The sequence below is a fragment of the Mangifera indica genome, chromosome 16 (genome assembly GCF_011075055.1).
Source record: "Mangifera indica cultivar Alphonso chromosome 16, CATAS_Mindica_2.1, whole genome shotgun sequence".
Classification (NCBI taxonomy): Eukaryota; Viridiplantae; Streptophyta; class Magnoliopsida; order Sapindales; family Anacardiaceae; genus Mangifera; species Mangifera indica.
This window is the reverse complement of record NC_058152.1, coordinates 9,155,697-9,175,947: the sequence shown is the minus strand read 5'-3', so window position 1 is coordinate 9,175,947 and position 20,251 is coordinate 9,155,697. Positions and strand designations below refer to the sequence as shown.

At 33.6% G+C, this 20,251-nt stretch overlaps 1 protein-coding gene across 1 annotated transcript; it reads left to right on the top strand.

Moving 5' to 3' along the window:
• Positions 1–16,120: 16,120 nt before the first annotated feature.
• LOC123199442 (BTB/POZ domain-containing protein At2g13690) lies at positions 16,121–20,106 on the top strand. Its single transcript, XM_044614449.1, has 2 exons — positions 16,121–17,120; positions 19,005–20,106. The coding sequence occupies exons 1-2, from the start codon at positions 16,359–16,361 to the stop codon at positions 19,941–19,943; spliced, it is 1,701 nt and encodes a 566-aa protein (XP_044470384.1). The 5' UTR covers positions 16,121–16,358; the 3' UTR covers positions 19,944–20,106.
• The last annotated feature ends 145 nt before the right edge of the window (positions 20,107–20,251 follow it).

Here is a 20,251-nt window from a genome sequence, read left to right as displayed (position 1 = left end):
TACAATTTCACCCCTCATCACGTTTTAACTTCCTCTGTTGTAGACCTGGCCATGGGCCGGTTTGGCCATGAACCGGACGAACCGGAATGGAAACCCGATTTTGACGGTTCAGTTCCGGTTTATATAATTTTAAACAGTTAAACTGCTAGTTTACATCCATTTTATGAATCAGCAGTTTACATTCTTCTGAACAAGTATTTTTTTTTTTAAAAAAATTAAAAAAAAGGAACCAACGGTTCCCTTTGCATATTTCAAAATCTTTTACAGGAGAGGTCCCCTGCATATTTTCTAAATTTTGTTTCACCCCCCCTCCTTTTAATTTTTTTTTTAAATTTTTTTTTTTTAAATTTTTCCTATATATATCCATTCAATCTCTCAACTTTCCCAAATTAAATCCTTCAAACTCTCTCATTTACTCTCATTCTCTTCCTTTCAATTCTTAATACTCTCTCAATCTTTCAATCAAATTCTCTCAAATTTAATTAAATTCTTTTTTGATTTTTTATTAATTTCAATTTTAATTTTTATTATACAATTCATAATTAACTACAGAATTTATTCCTATAATTAATTTGATTTATTATTATTTATTTATTCCTATAATTAATTTTATTTATTATCTTTCATAATTAATAATATAATTTATTTATTTATTATATAAAAGTGGACTTCAATGAAGAATATCTTGATTTAACTACGGATAGTTCGATGACGAGAAATAATAGTCAAGATAACGGAGATGAATGATAAGGTAAGGGGGTACTGTCGGCTATTGATTCTTCTAAACCCCAAGAAGATACGTAGGAAGCTTAATTGAAAAATTAAGTCTAAGATTTTCTTTTAATTTTCAATTATTGTAATTAATAATTTAAAAATAAAATCAAGATCATGTATTAGAATTAACAGTTCAATGTCGGTTTTAAATCAGAACCGTCGGTTCCGAACCGAGGTCATGAATTGAAACTGTTGGTTTTGAACCAGTTACAAACCGTCTTATTACGGTTTCGATTCAGAGTCCTTATTTTTTCGAATCGTGAACCGACGATTTTGAACAGAAACCGTCGGTTCATGAATCGTGGCCAAGACTACTCTATTGGTATCTGGTTATTATTTTGATGCAACTAAGAGTTTGTCTGAGATTTGAAATTGTGTTTGAGTTTATTGTTAATTGGTTTAGTAAGTGTATAAATTTACAATTTAACTAAAGTAAAATATCAATAAATTTATAAAAATTTTAAATTTTATACTTATATATATAAAATCTAACTTTATATCCCCCTTATTTTGAATATATAAGGTGATTGCTGAGATGATTGCTGAGATGATTGAGTTGTTAGTCCAAAATGTATAATTCAGATAGCAGAAACAAAACTTGAAAAGGAAAGATCCAGTAATCTTGGACGATTTTTGGATAAGCAGGTGCTTGTTTTGCTGTGCGGTTTATGGGCCAATGAAAGGATGACACGAGGGGTCAAGCTCTTGTTAAATGGTTTGGTGTGGACACATGGAGGAATGTGATGGGTGATTGATTTGGACGGTAGATGGGTTGGGAGAAGAGCGGAATTTTTTTAGTCGTGTTAACCTTTATCTTCTCCTGTGAAATTCTTTTGTGATTCTTTATAATAATAGGTTACAAGTATATAACTCAATTTAAATTATAAAATTAGAGGAAATTATTCAAAAATTATGATTTGACTTGAGATAATAAAATCATAAACAGTATTTTTTTAAATATATGTATAATGTATTTGATAAAATTGACTTGAGATTTATATATACGCATATATAAATCCATATTAAAATGTATTGACAAATATAAAGAGAGAAAAGACAAAAAAGAAAACTTTAAGTCTTTTTCCATCATCTTCTCTCGCCCATTCCAGTAGCCAGCCTTCTTCTTGTTATTTTCTTTTGTTTTGTGAACATAAAGGAAGAAATTGAAGAGGTTTTGGAAGACAAAATAAAAAAAGAAAACAAAGAAGCACTTTAGAAGCTTTGGTAACTAAAAAATCTTCTTCATTTCCCTTTACCTATGTTTAAATATATTGGATGCATATTATATGAATATGTTAGTGTGTTTTGATGTTGATTTAAGGTGGTTTTAGTGATAAAGGAAACAAGACAAAGAGGAGGAAGTCAACTTGCAAAGATTGACTGGAAACAAAGGGGTATTATCCTTAGCATGTTCCATGTTTTATGTTTTTGGTTCCTTGACTTTATGTTATAAATGATAATTTTGAAGTTAAGAAATGTTGTTTTGTCATTTGGGGTATCTATGTGTATTAGTTTGTTAATGACAGAGAGTAAGATGATATTTATCGTTTTGCCATTGATTTCATCCCACATTTTGACTACTTTATTTGATAAATCATGAGTGTTATTATAGCTTGTTGGAAAGCTCTTTGAATCCTCTTTTCAATGATATATAACTTGTATGAATTAGAAACAGTTTAGATTATTAAATTGTATGAACAAAAAACTATTTTACCAAATAAACAATTAATACAGTTTTTTGCCACTGATTTCATCCTAAGTTTTAACTGTCTTATCTGATGAATTATTAGTGCTATTATAACTTGTTGGAAAGCTCTTTGAATCTTTTTTCCAATGGTATATAGTTTGTATGAATTAAAGACAAAGGCGATGACTTGAGTTAGTAAAAGACTATGAGTGTGACATTAAATACTATCCAGGTAAGGCAAACGTGGTTACAGATGCACTCAGTGGAAACGTGATGATATCACAACTGATAGTCCAGAGAGAAATTTAGAGATATGGACCGAGAGCAGATTGAGCTTGTGATTGGAGCTCTTGTTAGATTAAAGATTCAACCCACTCTCATAGATGAGATTTGAGAGGCTCAAACAAGAGATGAGCGGTGTCAATAGAAAATTCATAAAGTTTAAGAGGGTCTCGAGACATATTTTCAAGTATTAAATAGAGTTCTTAAATTCAGAGATTGAGTGTATATTCTCCAGATAACCAAATTGAGACAGAGAATTCTTACAGAGACTTATAGTTCTCTTTACACTGCCCACCCTGGGTGTGTAAAAATGTATCAGGATTTACAAAGAGGAGAAAGACTATTTCACCCCCAACTTTTGATGCGTTCTTAAACTACCACTTACAGCAGATGGAAATCCACTTTTCCCACCCATGACCAAAATGCCGTCCAATTTTTCAGTTACAGACAGGGGCAAAATCGCCATTTACTATTTAAAACCTTAAAACTTTAAAATTTTACCGTTTCCCCCTTTAGGTTTTAAAAACTAATAACTAACACATCCTCAAAGTTTGAAAAGTTTAGATTTCACCCCTGGGTTTGCTTCCTTCTTCGACCACCACCGACGGTCGACGTATTCGATCGATCTTTCATCTTTGACTATAAAGGACAACAAAGGACAACCCTTTGTTGCCCAGATCTGAATAACGAAAGATGACCCTTCATCTTCCAGTCCAGATATGGACGATAAAGCGTCGTCCAGATCTGGAAGAATAGACAAAGGATGACACTTCGTCGTCACGTTTGGACGATACGACTAGCGACGAAAGGCGATGAAACATCGTCTGGGTGGTGCGACGAAAAGAGACCTCTTCGTCGCATGGTGGTGCGACGAAGAGATCTGTCTCTTCGTCTCATTGTGCGACGAAGAGATAAACCGTTGTCGCACCAGAAGAAGGAAGAGGCCGGTGACGACGTCGAAGACGACGTCGGGAGATGAAGTTGAAAAATAGGGATGAAATGCTAGTTTTGAAAGTTATGGGGGGCGGTTGTATTTTGAAAAATATGGAAACCCTAGGTTTGAGGATGAAAATATTAGTTTTCAAAATTTAAAAACTTTAGGTAAGGTGAAATGTTAGTTTCTAAAACCTAAAAGGGGCGAATGGTAAAACCCTCACATCAATTTTGAGATGAATTTTACATATTAAATTGAGGGGTATTTTTGTCATTTCATCTAATAAGGGTAAAATAGATATTTTACCCTTATGCAAACAGAAATCATCCATATTAACGGCTCATGGGTGGGAAAAGTGGATTTTCATCTACCGTGGGTGGCAGTTTAAGAACGCATCAAAAGTTAGGGGTGAAATAGTCCTTCTCCATTTACAAAGACATTTTTGGTGGTCAGACATGAACAAGGATATATGTGAGTTTATTACCAGATGTTTCATCTGTCAACAAATTAAGGTCGAACACTAGAGACTTTTAAGGTCGCTTTAACCTCTGTCTATTCCAAAATGGAAATGGGAGCATATCTCTATGAATTTCATCAGTCGACTCCCCATAGTTTAGAATGGATGCAATGTTATTTAGGTGATTGTTGATAGATTAACCAAGTCAGCTCATTTCCTGCCCATCAAAGATACTACTATCACTAATCAGCTGGGGAGATTATATGTTAGGAAGATTATTAGATTACATGAGGTACCCAGACCATAGTATTTAATCGTGATACGAGATTTGTATCAACTTTCTGGAAGAGTCTCCAGAGATCATTGAGTACTAATTTGGCATTTAGAACAGTCTATCATTCTTGAACAAATGGTCAGACAAAAAGGTTTAATTAGATTTTGGAGGACATATTGAGAGCTTGTTGCTTTGATCATAATGTTACATTGATAGAAATATTGCCCTTGGTGGATTTTGCTTATAATAATAGCTATCAGATGACTATTCAGATGACACCTTGTGAGGTATTATATGGCAGGAGGTGTCATTCTTTTTTCCATTGGGATGAGATAGGAGAGAAAGATGTGTTATCTTGATCTCTTGGGCCCGAATTGACCCAGAAAATGGTCAATGATGTCCAGCTGATCAGGCAGAGGATGAAACATGCCTAGGATCAATAAAAAAGCTATGCAAACCATCGACGTCGAGACTTGGAATTCAATGTGGGTGAGTTTGTATTTGTAAAGATTGCTCCATTCAAGCATTTGATAAGATTCGCAAAGAAATGATAGCTAGCTCCCAAATATATTGGTCCATATGAGATAGTTGAGAAAGTTGGTAAAGTGGCTTACAGATTAGCTTTACTAGCTAGTATGGACCAGATTCATGATGTATTTTATGTCTCATCTTTAAGGAAGTGTCTTAGTGATCATTTCTAAGTCGTGAATACAAATAATATTCAGTTAGCAGAAGACCTTAGTTATGAAGAAAGACCAATTCGGATACTTGACAGGAGAATTAAGTAGTTAAGGAACCTACAGATTCCTTTAGTAAAAGTCTTATGGAGAAACCAGAAGATATAAGAGGCTACCTAGGAAATTGAGCATACCATAAGGGAAAAGTACCCAGAGCTATTTTTGTGACTTTCGAGGACAAAATTCTCATGAAGGGGGAAAAGTTATAATACCTTCAGATACATTTCAGGGGTGACTCTATTTCAAGATATTTCCAATTTTAAATATATATGTTCACATGTATGTGTATGTATGTGTATATATATATATATATATATATATATATATATATATATATATATATATATATATATATATATATATATATATATATATATATATATATAGCCATATTAAAAGGTATGAATATATATAAAGAGAGAAAAAAGAAAAAAGAAAACTTCAAGCCTTTTTCCATCATTTTCTCCCATCCATTCCAGTAGCCAGCCTTCTTTATGCTATTTTCTTTTGTTTTGTGAAGATAAATGAAGAAATTGAAGGGGTTTTGGAAGACAAAATAAGAAAAGAAAACAAATAAGCACTTTGAAAGCCTTGGTAACCAAAAGATCTTCTTCTTTTCCCTTTACCTATGTTTAGATATATTGGATGCATGTTATATGAATATGTTAGTGTGTTTTGGTGATAAAGGAAATAAGATAAAGATGAGGAAACCAACTTGCAAACATTAGCTTGAAACAAGACAAGGGGTATTATCTTTGGTAGGTTTCATATTTTATACTTTTGGTTCCTTGGCTTTATATTATAAATGATGATTTTGAAGTTGAGAAATGTTGTTTTTCCATTTGGGGCATCTATGTGTATTAGTTTGTTCATGGCAAAGAGTTGGATGATATTTACTGTTTTACTACTAACTTCATCCCAAGTTTTGGCTATCTTATCTGATGAATCATGAGTGTTATTATAGCTTGTTAGAAAACTCTTTGAATCCTCTTTTCAATTATATATATAGCTTGTATGAATTAGAGACCTTTTGGACTGTTAAATTGCATGAACAAAAAGACTGTCTTACCAAATAAACAATGAACATAGTTTTTTGCCACTAACTTCATCCCATATTTTGACTATCTTATCTGATGAATCATTAGTGCTATTATAGCTTGTTGGAAAGCTCTTTGAATCCTCTTTTCAATGATATATAGCGTGTATGAATTAGAGACCTTCTGGACTATTAAATTGCATGAACAAAAAGATTGTCTTACCAAATAAACAATGAATATAGTTTTTTGTCACTGATTTCATCCCACGTTTTGACTATCTTATCTGATGTATCATGAGTGCTATTATAGCTTGTTGGAAATCTCTTTGAATCCTCTTTTCAATGATATATAGCTTGTATGAATTAGAGACCGTTATTGCATGAACAAAAATATTGTCTTACCAAATAAACAATTAATACAATTTTGTGTCACTAATTTTGTCCTACGTTTTGACTGCCTTATTTGATGAATCATGAATGTTGTTATAGCTTTTTGGAAAGCTCTTTGAATCCTCTTTTCATTGGTATATAGTTTGTATGAATTAGAGGCCTTTTGGACTATTAGATTACATAAAGAAAAAGACTGCTCTACCAAGTGAACAGTACCATGAGCAGTGATTTATAGTTTTGGAAAGAAAGAAAGAAAGAAAAAAAGGAGGAAAAGAAAAAGGAGAAAGGAAAGAAAGGAAAGGAAAGAAATGAGAGAAAAAGATAAGAAGAAGAAAAAAAAGAAAAACAAGAAAAGGAATTTGGAGCTCAAGATTCAGGGGTTATCCCAAGAGTATGGTCTAGTGGGTTATGAATAATTTTATATAGAAGCAAAATTAATAAGATATAACGCACGCACGCATGCATGCTATGAACTTTGAAGGGGCACTTTACACTACACCACCTACAATAAGGTACATCTGCAGTAAGACATAGACCTACAGTAAGGTTTACTCGTAGTAAAGCATGCTTATAGTACAGTACAATTCAAATTCAAAAATAGTGTAGTAAGAGAAAGGAAGAGAACTCGAGCTTAGAAAAGTGTCAAATCCCTTTAGTCAGCTTCCAAAAAATATCAAATGAACACCAGATGGGACAAAGTATGACCCAAATAGTAAAGAATGAACTAGATTATCCTCTTGATTCCTTATGGAGGTTATGATATGAGATTAAGTCCCGAGAGTGAGTTAGAACAGGAAAAAAGATAGTTTACTTAATTTTTTCCCCTTACTGAGTGTTCTTATTTTTCACTTCCTTTTCTTTCATGATTGCAAGTACAAGTGATCGTGGCAGCTACGAGACAGTGTTAGGTCAACGAAGATATATTTGGTTAGAACAAGTTATCTCTGGTTTATGTTACATGCATATAGTTGCATGTCTTGTTATCTTGTGACCTTCTTGAGATGGTTGTACAATTGTATATGATTACTCTATATTTTTAGATGCTTTCAAATGAGTTTTCATATAGAATATATACATCTTGTGTTCGCTTCTACATTTTTAGTTTTCTTAGAATAATTTCTAAACATTTTTAGCAATAAATTTAGTTTAAAATAGTTTTTTTTTTAAATAGAAGTTTCAGATATTAATTCATAACATTTCTCCTTCGGAGGGTAATAATTCTGGAGAGGGATGTTACAATCATGCTTAGCTTCAGTCTGAGATACTCAAATGTTGAAATTAATAATGACTTTGTGAAAATGTCAATAACCTAATGTTCTATGGGTATATATTGCACATTTAACCTTTTAACAACTATTTTCTTTCTCATATAATGAACATCTATCTCTATATGTTTTGTTTTGCTATGAAACAGTGCATTAGATGCCAAGGCCCTTGTACTCATGTTATCACACCATATAAGAGGAACAGAAAACCAGTTCAGTTTAATCTCATATAATAGGCTTTTTATCCAAACAATTTTTGTTAAAGCTTGGCTAACAGATTTGTACTCAGCCTTAGTGAAGAGCCACAATTTTCTGCTTTCTAGAGACCCAATGAATCATATTTCCACCAAAGAAAACACTATAACCACTGGTGGATCTTTTGTCATCTAGTCTACCAACCCAGTCTATATCTGTATAGGTTTTAAGTATGAATACAAGACAGGTTTGAGCAAAAGTCCCAAGAACTTAGTTCTTTTAATGTACCTTAATACTTTCTTGAAGACCTGCTATTGAAGCACTGATAGAGCCTTTGAAAATTGACTCAATCTATTAACTACAAAAACAAGATCTAGCTTGGTTAAGGTAAGGTATTAGAATGCACCAATTGTGCTTCTGTACTGAGTGGGATCACTATAAGGCTCATTATCTTGAGTAAAAAGTTTTGTTCCAGTTGCCATTGAACTATGACAAGGCTTTGGATCTTGCATCTGTGTTTTAACCAGAAGCTTATCTACATACTTGGCCTAACACATGTGTAATCTTTCATTGCTTCTATGCACTTTTATTCCTAAGAGAAAAACGTAATTGGCCTAAATCTTTCAGTGAAAATTGACAATTCAATTCTTGAATTAGCTATTGTATATACATAATATTAGGTCCTGTTAATAAGATGTCATCCACATAAATCAACATGTACACTCTAACTTGACTTTTTATTAAAACAAACAAGTTAGAATCAGAGACAATATTCATAAATCTCCTGTCCAAAAAAGTTGTCTTTAGTTTATCATACCAAACCCTAGAGATCTACTTTAACCCATACAAAGCCTTCCTTAACTTACAAACATATTATGGTTTTTGTGTATCAATAAATCCTTATGGTTGGCTCATGTATACCTCTTCTTGAAGCTCTTTATTCAAGAACACATTATTAATATCAATTTGATACACAAGCCAATCATAAGAAAATGTCAATGTGGGAACAATCCTAATAGTGATTATCTTAACCATTGGGCTAAAAGTATCAAAGTAATCCACTCTAGGGGTTTGTTGAAACCCCTTTGTTATTAACCCTGCTTTCAATTTTTGGACTATACCATCTACATTCAATTTCACCTTGTAAACCCACTTATGTCCTACTAAGTTTTGATCAGAGTTGGGAACAACTAGTTCCCAAGTCTGATTCCTCATCAAAGCTTGATATGTAGTCTTCATACCCTTATACCGAACAAGATTATTCAAGGCTTCTACTATAATGTTTGGTTCCTTAATGACAATCTTAGATATATAGGATAAATTTCTTGGTAGTGGTAAGTACCTAGTCTTAGCTCTTGTGAGCATAGGATATACATGTTTAATGACAAATTTTTTCGTAACCAAATTTGGATCATATGGGAGTATAACATTTATATGAGTAGAATGGTAAGTGTCTAGTTAAGATAAAGTTTGTTCTGTATCAGTTTGTTTTTTGATAAGTTTAAGTGATTAAGATATATGAGGTTTTTGGTTGATAATGAGGTTAATAACTGTTAATAATGAGGGATTTTTGGGTGTATCAAAATTGAACATTACATTTGTTGTGTAGTGAAAATAAGATTTCGTGGAGTAATTACTGCAAATTCAGATTTGGACATACCGATGGTATGACTCTTGAGAGCACTCAAGTCATGAGATTGTTCAAAAATAACTTTATTTTGTGAAGACTCGGGTAAATAGACTCCAAGAGGGTATACATGATTTGAAGTATTTTGACACATGTTGACAAAATTTGAATCAGAATTGAAAGGATATTCTTGCTCATCAAACTTAATAGAGGCAAAAATATACACTTTACCAATACTGTTGAGACATTTATAACTTTTATGTTTCAGACTGTGGCCCAAGAATACTTATTTTTTAGTGTGAAAATCAAATTTATGGTGGTTATAAGGTTTAAGAAATGGATAACAAGCACAACCAAAAGATTTCAGAAACATATTATCTAGTTGTTTCAAAAACAAAAGATGAAATGGGTTATCATTTAACAGAACTACAAAAGGCATTTCTTTAACTAAGAAGACAGAAGTCTGGAAGGCTTCCCACCAAAATGTTAAAAGCATGTTGGCTTGAGAAAGAAGAACTAGCCTTAACTCAACTATGTGCATATGTTTTCTCTTAGCCTTACTATGTTGTTGATGTGTGTATGGACAAGACACCCTATACTCTAGACCTTGTTCTTGTAAGTAAAACAACAATGTTTTATACTCTCCTCCCCAATCTATTTGAATTGACTTTAATAAAACACCAAGTTGTCTCTTTACAGTTTTGTAAAAAAACTTAAAAATGCTAGTAACTTCTAATTTAGACTTAAGATTAAATATCCATGTATATGTAATATATAAAACCCTTTCTAGACAACACAGGGGTTGGACCCCAAAGATCACTATGAACTAACTCCAGTTGTTTCCTAGCTCTAGACTATGATGAAGGAAAATGGCCTTGATGATGCTTGTCAAAGTGATAGTGTTTACAAAATGCAAAATCTTGAAAATTTTCATTTGAATGCAAAAATTTAAAGACATTTCTCATAGGTTTCTCACAGGGATGTCCAAGCCTTTTATGCCACATATCAACATCTATTTTATTAACTTGTAAACCAGTGTTATTACAACCATTTGCCTTTGCATTTTTGGTGGTACAATTAACAACACTCTAAGACAAAAAATTTGAGCTTACAAAAATAACAACTGTCATGACTTTTAGAAGGAATTTGGAGCTAATACAGCCCATCCTTAAGGATTCCTTTGAGTAGTACATTCTTGGTGTCCTTGTCATTCATAATGCAATAATCACTTAGAAATTTCACAATCACATTATTGTCTTTAGTAAATTTAGAAATACTAAGTATATTTTTTGTTATCTTAGGAACACATAAAATATTCCTAAGATTTAGGTGTCTATTATAAAAGCAGTAGGTAAAGAAATAAAACTTGTGTAACACCCCTCTCGAAGCCCTTACCCCTATCCTGAATATGCACCCTGAAGATGTAACTTATCAGACTTCTATAGTATGCTATCACAATCATTAAATGCAATACATTCAAATTAGACTAAGTCCTAAAACATGGATAAAGTCAAAGAACATGGGGGAGCAGAGACTTGCACAAAAATATACCCATGATGTCATGAATTATGCTCCAAGCAGGGAATGTGGGTAGAAAGAACGTGGTTAACCAAAGAATGAAAATAGGTGGCTCAACTCTATGAAAGACACATGTCCCACTATGTGCTTAGTGTCCTAAGATGTCGTCTAATAGTTGGGGATGTCAACCAAAACCTATATCTATAAATTGAGTTGTGAAAAGCAATGAGAAAAGTGGAAAAATTCAGTATAAACTCTCTCTACAATAAACTTATAATCCTTTTTTAAAATTAATAAAAAGATTAAGTTTTCGTATATCAAATATTTGATAAATTATCTTTTGTGTGTTTTTCTTTGCGGTTGTTGTGTAGGCTGACTAAATAGGATATTTAGTGTCATCACATGGAAAATTTATATCGAGCAACGCCCTCGTGATAGTACGAGTAATATTGCTTATTAAGTTAACTAACAATGACATACATGTAAATAAAGTAAAAGTTTAGCCCTGTTATTATAAAGGGAAGGCCGTACCCATGCCCTACACCGTTGAACTTGACGACTACTCCGCGCAATTTTTCAAATTTCAGTTCTCTCTCTTTACTCTCTCTTAGCTCGTTCTCTACCTCACGACGCTCCTTCAATCGCTCTCGCTGTCTTCGCTCCTCTTAGAGCGCTTTCTCTCTCCCGTTAAGATCTCCAACACAAGATTATGTTGTTTCTTTACCCTTATTTTTCCAGTTTTGATTTTTTCTTGGGGTTTGATTGTTTGTGATATGGGTTTTGAACGGTTTTGGATTTCAGTTTTGGGTTTTTAACAGTTCGTAGTTTCTGTCTCTGGGTTTGGATTAATTTTGAAAATTTTCTTTGATTTTAAAAAAATTACATCAAATTCATGAATTATTTGTAGGTTTTGTGTCTGGATTTGCTTTCTGGTGCTATTTTAATGGGTTTTCAGTATGGTGGTTTCTCAGGGTTTTAGATGTTCATTCCAGTGTTAGGTGTTTTAATTCTCTAATTCTGTTCTGCATTTTGTGTTTCCAATCTTGGCGTTTTTATTAAGGTTTTCGGTTCTAATTTTCTTATCTTTATTTTCTCTCTTCCCGTGGGTTTGGATTAATTTTTGAATTTTTATTTTGTTTTTAAAGAAATCAAATTCATGAATTATTGGCTTTATTCATGAAGTATCCGGTTTTTATGTTTCTGTTATTGCCTGCTTTCTGGGATGAGAAACATATTAGATTTGGTTTCTCATCCAAACCTGCAAGTTCAAGTACTGAGATTATCTGCATATTGGTTCGGCAATGGTTTTTGTTTTCAGCAGTCTTTGGTCCAATAATCCTCGACATTCGGTTATCTTCAGTCTTGTTTTTCATATTTCTCGTCGGATTGACCCCCTTTCTTTTGGCATTAACCATCTGTCATTTAGTGAGAAGCTTCTGGCTCAAGGATGATACACTCAGTTTTACAACATGGGGTTTAGTCTTTGAAGGGGAAAGGGGTTTGTTTATGTATTTGTTAAACTAGTGAAAAGAAAAGAGAAATCGAAACAAACAAATAAATGAAATTGAAATCAATGGTAAAGGCAAAATCCCATCTTGTATTTATGTACAGGAAGTATGTATCATATCATATGTTACATCGAAACTCAACTAGAAATTTGCAGAAGCCACATGTCTTGGCAATGGAGATTAGAGTTCGTTTTCCAAATATTCAAGCTCTTCTCTTATCTCCATCATTGTTTCTCCATCTTGCTTTCTTCCACTCTCCACTGGCTTCAGTCCCTACAACAATTAAATGAATATTCCCTTACTCCGCGTAATAATAAAAGCAAATGATATTTACTCTTAAAACAATCTTTAATGGATATGGTAGGAACCCATATATCCAATAAACACAGGCCAAGATGCTGCATGCTATTATTTTAATATAAAAAAAATCCTATAGAGAACAATTATCAAGTACCAGAAAGCTTTAACAGATGGAAGAGAGAAGAAATTATTACCTCCAAAAACACATTCATGGCCTCCTCTGTGCTCCTCTTATTCAACACGTACAGTGCTGCCTCCTGCATCATCAGAAAAACATCCCCCTCATCAATCATTATCCCACAAACTCCTTGAACAAAATATCAAATTACATATATATATATATATACATATAGACACACACGTACTCTTGCGTTTTGAATTTGGTGGTTACGGAGTGTTCTGGGCTCAGTTTCTATGGAAGATGTTCTATCAATCCTCCTGCTCACAGCCGATGATCCTTCCATTATTCTCCAGAAATTAACGAAGAAAAATGCCCCCAATTTCGTCGCACAGGAAAAACATCCACTGCTAAAACTTAAAGTCAATCAATATAATTCAACTTCGTATATATAGAATTTTGCAGCGCTGGCTGAGCTAGTGAACCACGCAAGGTAACGTGGCAGAATCTCACCGCATCCCGTCCGCATACGTGGCGAGGTGGTTACAACACGTGCCGGGAGATGGCCTCTTCTCACAAATGAAGAAATTTGTGTGAGGTTGACCTTTACCAACTACGGAAACTTGAATGCAACAATGAGTGTAAGGGGCAAATTGTCGTTTCAAATACCTGAAGGGGGAACAAGGCACTCAACTCTTGGGCGTGGTGTGTATTTTTCTCAGTGCAGTTCAAGGGCCAATGAGAGGATGACACGAGGGGTTGAATGCTGGAGATGATTTGGCGGGGACACGTGGGGAATTGTGATGGGCGATTGATTTGGACGGTTCGGGGGTTGGCAGATGGATGGAATTTTTGGGACTTGTCAAATAATCTTGTCGTTATCTATACATGCTGCCTTTCACGATTTATTTCAACAATAAATTTAATATAAAACAATATCACAAATATTATAATATATTATTTATATATATATAATTATATAAAAGAAAATTGTTTATTTATTTTTTAAAATATTTTATTAATACCCTTAAAATTAAATAAAAAGTTTAAAATATTCATAAAACATTTAAAAATAAAGTTTGATTTGAATTAAACTAAATTTGAACAAGAATTAATTCAAGATCAATTCAAATCTTAAATATCTAGTTTAAGATAATTTAAAATTAATAAGGTGATATTTTATTTGATTCAAAAATAATATAATTTTAAATTTAATCGAAGCTAAACTTGAACTCAAATATTTGAATAGACTTATTTATAAAAACGAGTCCAATTTGAGTTGACACTTGTCTAGTTGGATTCAAACTTAGATGGTTAATAAATCCAAATCTACTTAAAATTATGAAAAAAGCCCCCAAATAAAAATCATCCTGAACCCTTTATAGGATATGATTTTTTAAGAAATTTGTTTTTTGTATCAATTTGTATAATATATAATAGATTTAATATTATTTACATTCTAAATAATATAAATGAATTATATTTTTATCCTATTTAATTTATATTTTATCTTTTTACCTTTACATTTTTCCTTTTTTCTTTATTCTTATCATTTCTCTTTTTTGTTTTTTTTTTTTTTTTTGCTATCATAATACAACCATAACCAGGGAGGGAGCTAGTGAATCGGGTCACAACCTTGTTGTGTTGTCCTCACTTTCAACACTGATTGACCATGACTTGGTTAGATTTGTAATTTTACCTTATCATTTCTCTTCTAACCCTTGCTTGGTTCAAGGCTGATTCCAGTTATTAAAATATTGTTTTTAGTTTTTAATTATTATTTACATTCAATAAAGTCAAAGGAATTTTTATCTTTTACAATTAAAAACAAAATTAACAAAACTTTTTAAAGGCAAACAGAATTTTCAAACTTTATAATACTGTTATCAAAGTTTGGGTGGGAATGAGAGATTTGGCCAAAAAAGTTTCGAAAGCGTACAAGGTGGGGTCAATTTGATACGTTGCCCTCCCTCTAAACCTTAAAAACTAAAAATTTTTCCCTAACCTAAATTTTAAAAAATGATATTTTCTTCTTAGGATTTAGTTTTCAGATCTCTGATGTCAAATCTAACGTCATTGCCTGCAATGAATATCTTTTGATGTTTCCTCTCTATCTAGCAACCAAACTTCTCTCATTTAAAATCTTTGATGACATTGATTGACGTTGAAAATGACTTTCAGCTTAGTACGGAAAACGAAGACGAGATCTCGTCTTTGTCAAGGAAGATAACAAAGACGAGATCTTTTGTCTTTGTCGAGGAGACATTGTTTCATCTCTTGCTAGGTTTACGACTACTGGTTTGAGAGAGAAATGGTAAGGGAGCAACCATCAGAGGAAGAGAAAGGAGATGGTATCAGAGAAGCGTCGAAGATAGTTTCGTAGTTTAAAACTAAACCTTAGGGGGGGGGGGAGTGTCTTTTTTTTTTAAACTTGACCTATAAAGAAATTATTAGTTTTTAAGGTTTAAAAAAAATAAAATAAAATTTTAAAGGGTTAGAGTTTTGTTAACTTTAATACTCATAAGTGGGTAAATAAGATTTTTAAAATTAAGATATAAAAATTTGAAATAACAAGATACTTTGAGGGGAATATAGTCATTTGGCCAAAAAACAAAAAGGTAGAAGGTGTAGTATTTTATTATTCCCATCAGAAATCCACCAAAACTCATCATTTTCTTTTCCCATACTTTTACTTTTTCTATTATGAATGTGATAAATTGCTTTTGAGTTGTCAATTTTACTGATTTCACAACATTATATTTTACATTGTTAGGATGAAAGTCAAGTCAACATCAATGTCCAAATTCATCTTCATTTAAGTCAATAAATTATGTTTGATTTTTACTAAGTTGTCCTAGAAATAATAATAATAATAATAATAATAATAATAATAATAATTCATGCCATTTTTTAGTAACATTATGGAATATTTCCATCCATCCAAACTTCAAAAATAAAATAATAATAAAATCTAAACAATTTCCTTATTTTTATCGCCAAAGCAAAGCCCCCCGAAACCCTCACCACAATTCCCAAGAAAAAAAGGCCAAAAACGAAAGCATCATAACAATAATAATAATTAAAAAAAGACACTTCCGTCATTCTTCGGTCTTCACTGGACCTGGAGAAATCATTTCCCTTTGTGTGTGTACCACTGACCGTCTCAAAACAGGAAACAACGACGCTCACTACTCTCTCTTCTCTTCTTCGCTCACTCTCTCCCAACTCGCTTTCTGACTACTGCCCTCCCCCTCAAATGGGCGATTCCGCTCGCCGTCGCTCAATCACTGTCAAGTCTCGCCAGAGATCTTGGTGTTGCTCCTTCGCCGTACCGCCTGCCAGCCCCGAAAACCTCAAGACCCGGTGCCCGAAACCCGTCTCGGTTCCCAAACCCTGTCCCGATTCCCTCCCCCATGCATCCCCGCAGAGCTCCAAATCGGGGTTGAACATGAACCTCGTGAATCGGATCGACCCGCGTCGGATCTTGTCACCGGGTCGAGTCTCGCCTATTGACTCGGATCTGACCGTTGGGTCAATGCTGGAACTTGGGCCAAGTCAAACCCAGTCTCCGGCTGCCGATATAACAGTGCCCAGATCGAGATCGGGCTCATTCAGGGCCCCGAACGAGGGCGCTTGCTCGAACTCATCAAGTTCGGAAAATCGGTCCGGGTCGGGTTCAGGCTCTGTAGATGGGGATTTGTATGACTTGAGGTTGAAATTGAAGGGGAGACATGGCGGGTGTTTGGTTTTAGAGATGAACTCAGGGGTTTTGTGCTCGAATTCGGTAGTTTTCGCGGATTTAATTCAGGAGTTTAATAAGAAGAATAATAAAAATGATAAAAATAAAGACAATGGTAGGCTTTTTGAAAAAACGAGAACTGTTTGTAGGATTGAAGTGCCAGATGTGGAGAATTTGGGGGTGTTTAGGCAAACGATTGAGCTCATGTTTGAGGACAATGAGAATCTCATTAAGAGATTATTGAAGATTGGAGTTTATAGATGTATTGACATACTTGAGGTTAGTTTTTTTTTTTTTCTTAATTTTTAATTTGTTATTAAACTTTGTGTTTGTTGTTTCCAAGTTTTTGTGCCAGGGTTTTGTGGCAAATGTTGTTCTGTGGGCAAGTTTAGCTATGTAATATATCTTTAGGATTTTTGAGGTTTGGATTGTGTGCAAAAAAATTGAGCATTTCATGGATATTTGGTTATATGGAAGCATCTTAGGATAAGTTTTGTGTGCTTGTTTGGATTAGAGGTCATTCTATGTTATAAGGCGGACACTCTATGATATTTGGCTTGTGTGCTTGTCTGTCTTTAGTGTTATAAGTCGGACATTCTATGTTATAATTTGTGCTAGTGTTATAAGCCTGACACTCTACGGTATTGTTAGTGTTGCTGTAAGTTCTAAATTTTGTGTCATTTCTGTTGTTATAAGTTTGATGATCCTGTTATTAATAATAACAACATTTTTGACAAAACCCTTACACTTAATTGCATTCTTGAGGAACCTTGTGCTATAATGATACCCTGACACAAAACACAACCCTGACACTTAATGCAATTGAGCTCTCCTGAGAAACCTTTTGCTATATTTGATACTAATGACATTTAAACATAATTTTAATTTCTTTAGTAGCACTTCGACTTAAAATTGAATAATTGATTTAGTTCTAGATTAATGGCAACTCAATGTTCATAATTATGTAAATCTTGGTGTATTGAAAATTGTATGAAAAACTCACAAGCTACCAAAACTTGGACTTATATAAAATTAGTAGATTTATTCTTTTCCACTGGCTGCACCACTTACTAAGCGTATGGTAATGTGAGTTTTGCTGAAAGTTATGCAATTTATCACAAATCTTTGGTTTTTGGTTATAGAAGTTGAAAATACTTTTGAGTGCTGAAGAATTTCTTAAAACTGCATTAATTCAATGCAACCACTAGAAAAAAAAGTGAAAATGTCTCTTCTTAAGTTTTGGCTTTCTCCTTATGTATACATGAAAACCTAATTTATATCAATTAATTATAAAAAATAAAGAAAGAGAGGAAAGTAATGAAAAAGAAGAGTGTAAACTATATGGGTGCAAAAATTGCTTCTTTTATTTATGAAGGAATAATAACTATTGTCTCACAAGTAGCTGCTTTGCCTCGATTTGAATTGGCACTAGGCAGAGTAAGCTTATAATTCTGAAACTGACTTGATCCTACCATATATTTTTTTGTAATTAATTTTTCTAGTACTTTAGTTCTGTGTTTATGCATTTGTTTTAGATTTATTTAGGGTTTCTATCAATTTGAACATGATTGCACCCAGTTTGGTTCTTATGGAATATGAGTGGCACATTTGGTGCATTAGATAGGCTTTACAATAAAGTTTTTTGCTAAAACTTGTATGCACAGTATTGGGTTACTAAACTCTGATCCTGGGATGTAATTCTGTAAAGTTCCGATTTGATGGCTATGTACATTTTGATGAAGGAAAATGATATTCTATTCAGGGTTCTGCTTTCGAATAGCTGGCTTATGCTTGTATAGAACATGTCATAATATGTAAATGCCTTGATAATATTGAATAGAATTGAACCACGATAAAGTTGCCCATGGAAAAACAACATTTATGCCCTCACTTCTTCTGACTTTATTTCCCTAGAATTGGAATGTAGATGAATCTTTTTTAAGAATTTGAATCTTACCAATCTCTGGAAGTAAAAAATGAAAACTTCTAGATTATAAGTTTGTATGAGAAAATTATTCAGTTGTGCCGTAACGTTTATTGAAAGTTTTTTTCAAACATTATTGTTGATCTTTGAATTATTAGCTATTATTTCTCTGTATAGCACTTTGACTTTTTTTTTAGTGATAAACAGAATGCTAATGAGATATTTTAAAATTCTGCTAGGTATCGGCTGGAATCATGTTTACTAAAGGTGTTTCGGCCTGTCTAAATTACCTTGAGGCTGTTCCTTGGAATGAGGAAGAAGAGGAAAAATTGAGGAGCCTCTTTACAAGATTCAAGTTTGATGAGGTAACAACTAGAGACATTTTGGCCAGACTATATTTGCATGATGCTGGAGACTCCCAACGAAATTTAGCCCAGCAGCTTGTTTGGTCCATCACGACATGCTCTGATGCTAATGCTAGAAATGAGCTGAAGTCATTAGTCAAGGGTATCCTGTGCAGAAGCTCAGTTTACGAGAAGGACCAACCTGACCTAAACAGGGAGGATTTCTATGCCATTTGTCAGTCCTGTCTGGGTTCACTAGTGAACCTATTTGATGAGGCTGCTGGCACTTACCCCCAGGAGAAAGTGGCAAAAGAAGGGAAGAATAAGCCTTTGATTGAGCGCATCTCTAGACAGGTTGATAATATCAATTGGCTATTAGAGATCCTGCTAGAACGGCAGATGGGAGAAGAATTTGTAGATTTGTGGGCAGATCAAGGAAAACTACTTAAATTGCACGAGAATGCATCTCCAATGATTAGATATGAACTCAGCCGGGTTTCAGCAAATTTGTTTATTGCAATGGGGACACGGAAACTGCACTGCCCGGCGGAAGCAAGATCAGCGCTTTTTCAAGCATGGTTTGGCCCTATGCTATCAGACTTTGGTTGGCTGCAGAGACGCAAAAAAGGGCTCGAAATGAAGACGCTAGAGGAAGCCATGGGTCAGACACTCCTTACACTTCCACTGAAGCAGCAGTATGTGTTGTTTATGGAATGGTTCCGGTGTTTCTCCAAGCATGGTACTGAATGCCCCAACCTGAGCAAATCCTTCCAGATTTGGTGGCGAAGATCATTTTTACGAGTCTCTGAAACCAACAGCTTTGAATCAAGGTAATCTTCAGTGTTCATCATAATTGTACTTGTGTTGTGTGTAAAGTCCCACTGACATAGATTGGAGAGATTGTGAAACATAAGGTTGAGACAATAATGTAGATCAACTATGTAGAATTGTTGTAAGAACTATTAAGGCCTAAAAATGGCATTGATTTTCAGTTTGAGTTATCGTCTTCATTTCACATCATGATCATCGTTAAAACAAAATGGGGTTTTGCAAATGATTACAACTAGTTGAAATGCAGGGAGGGCTTATTTGATCAAAACATAGAGGACAAATGCTAACAATAGTTTGTTTTTTTCAAGATT

What these genes read in the sequence shown, in the direction of transcription:
- LOC123199442 (XM_044614449.1), top strand. Translation starts at nt 16,359, where the DNA reads ATGGGCGATTCCGCTCGCCGTCGCTCAATCACTGTCAAGTCTCGCCAG. An exon ending in GATGTATTGACATACTTGAG is followed by an intron (nt 17,121 to 19,004) that starts GTTAGTTTTTTT and finishes AAATTCTGCTAG; the next exon opens with GTATCGGCTGGAATCATGTT.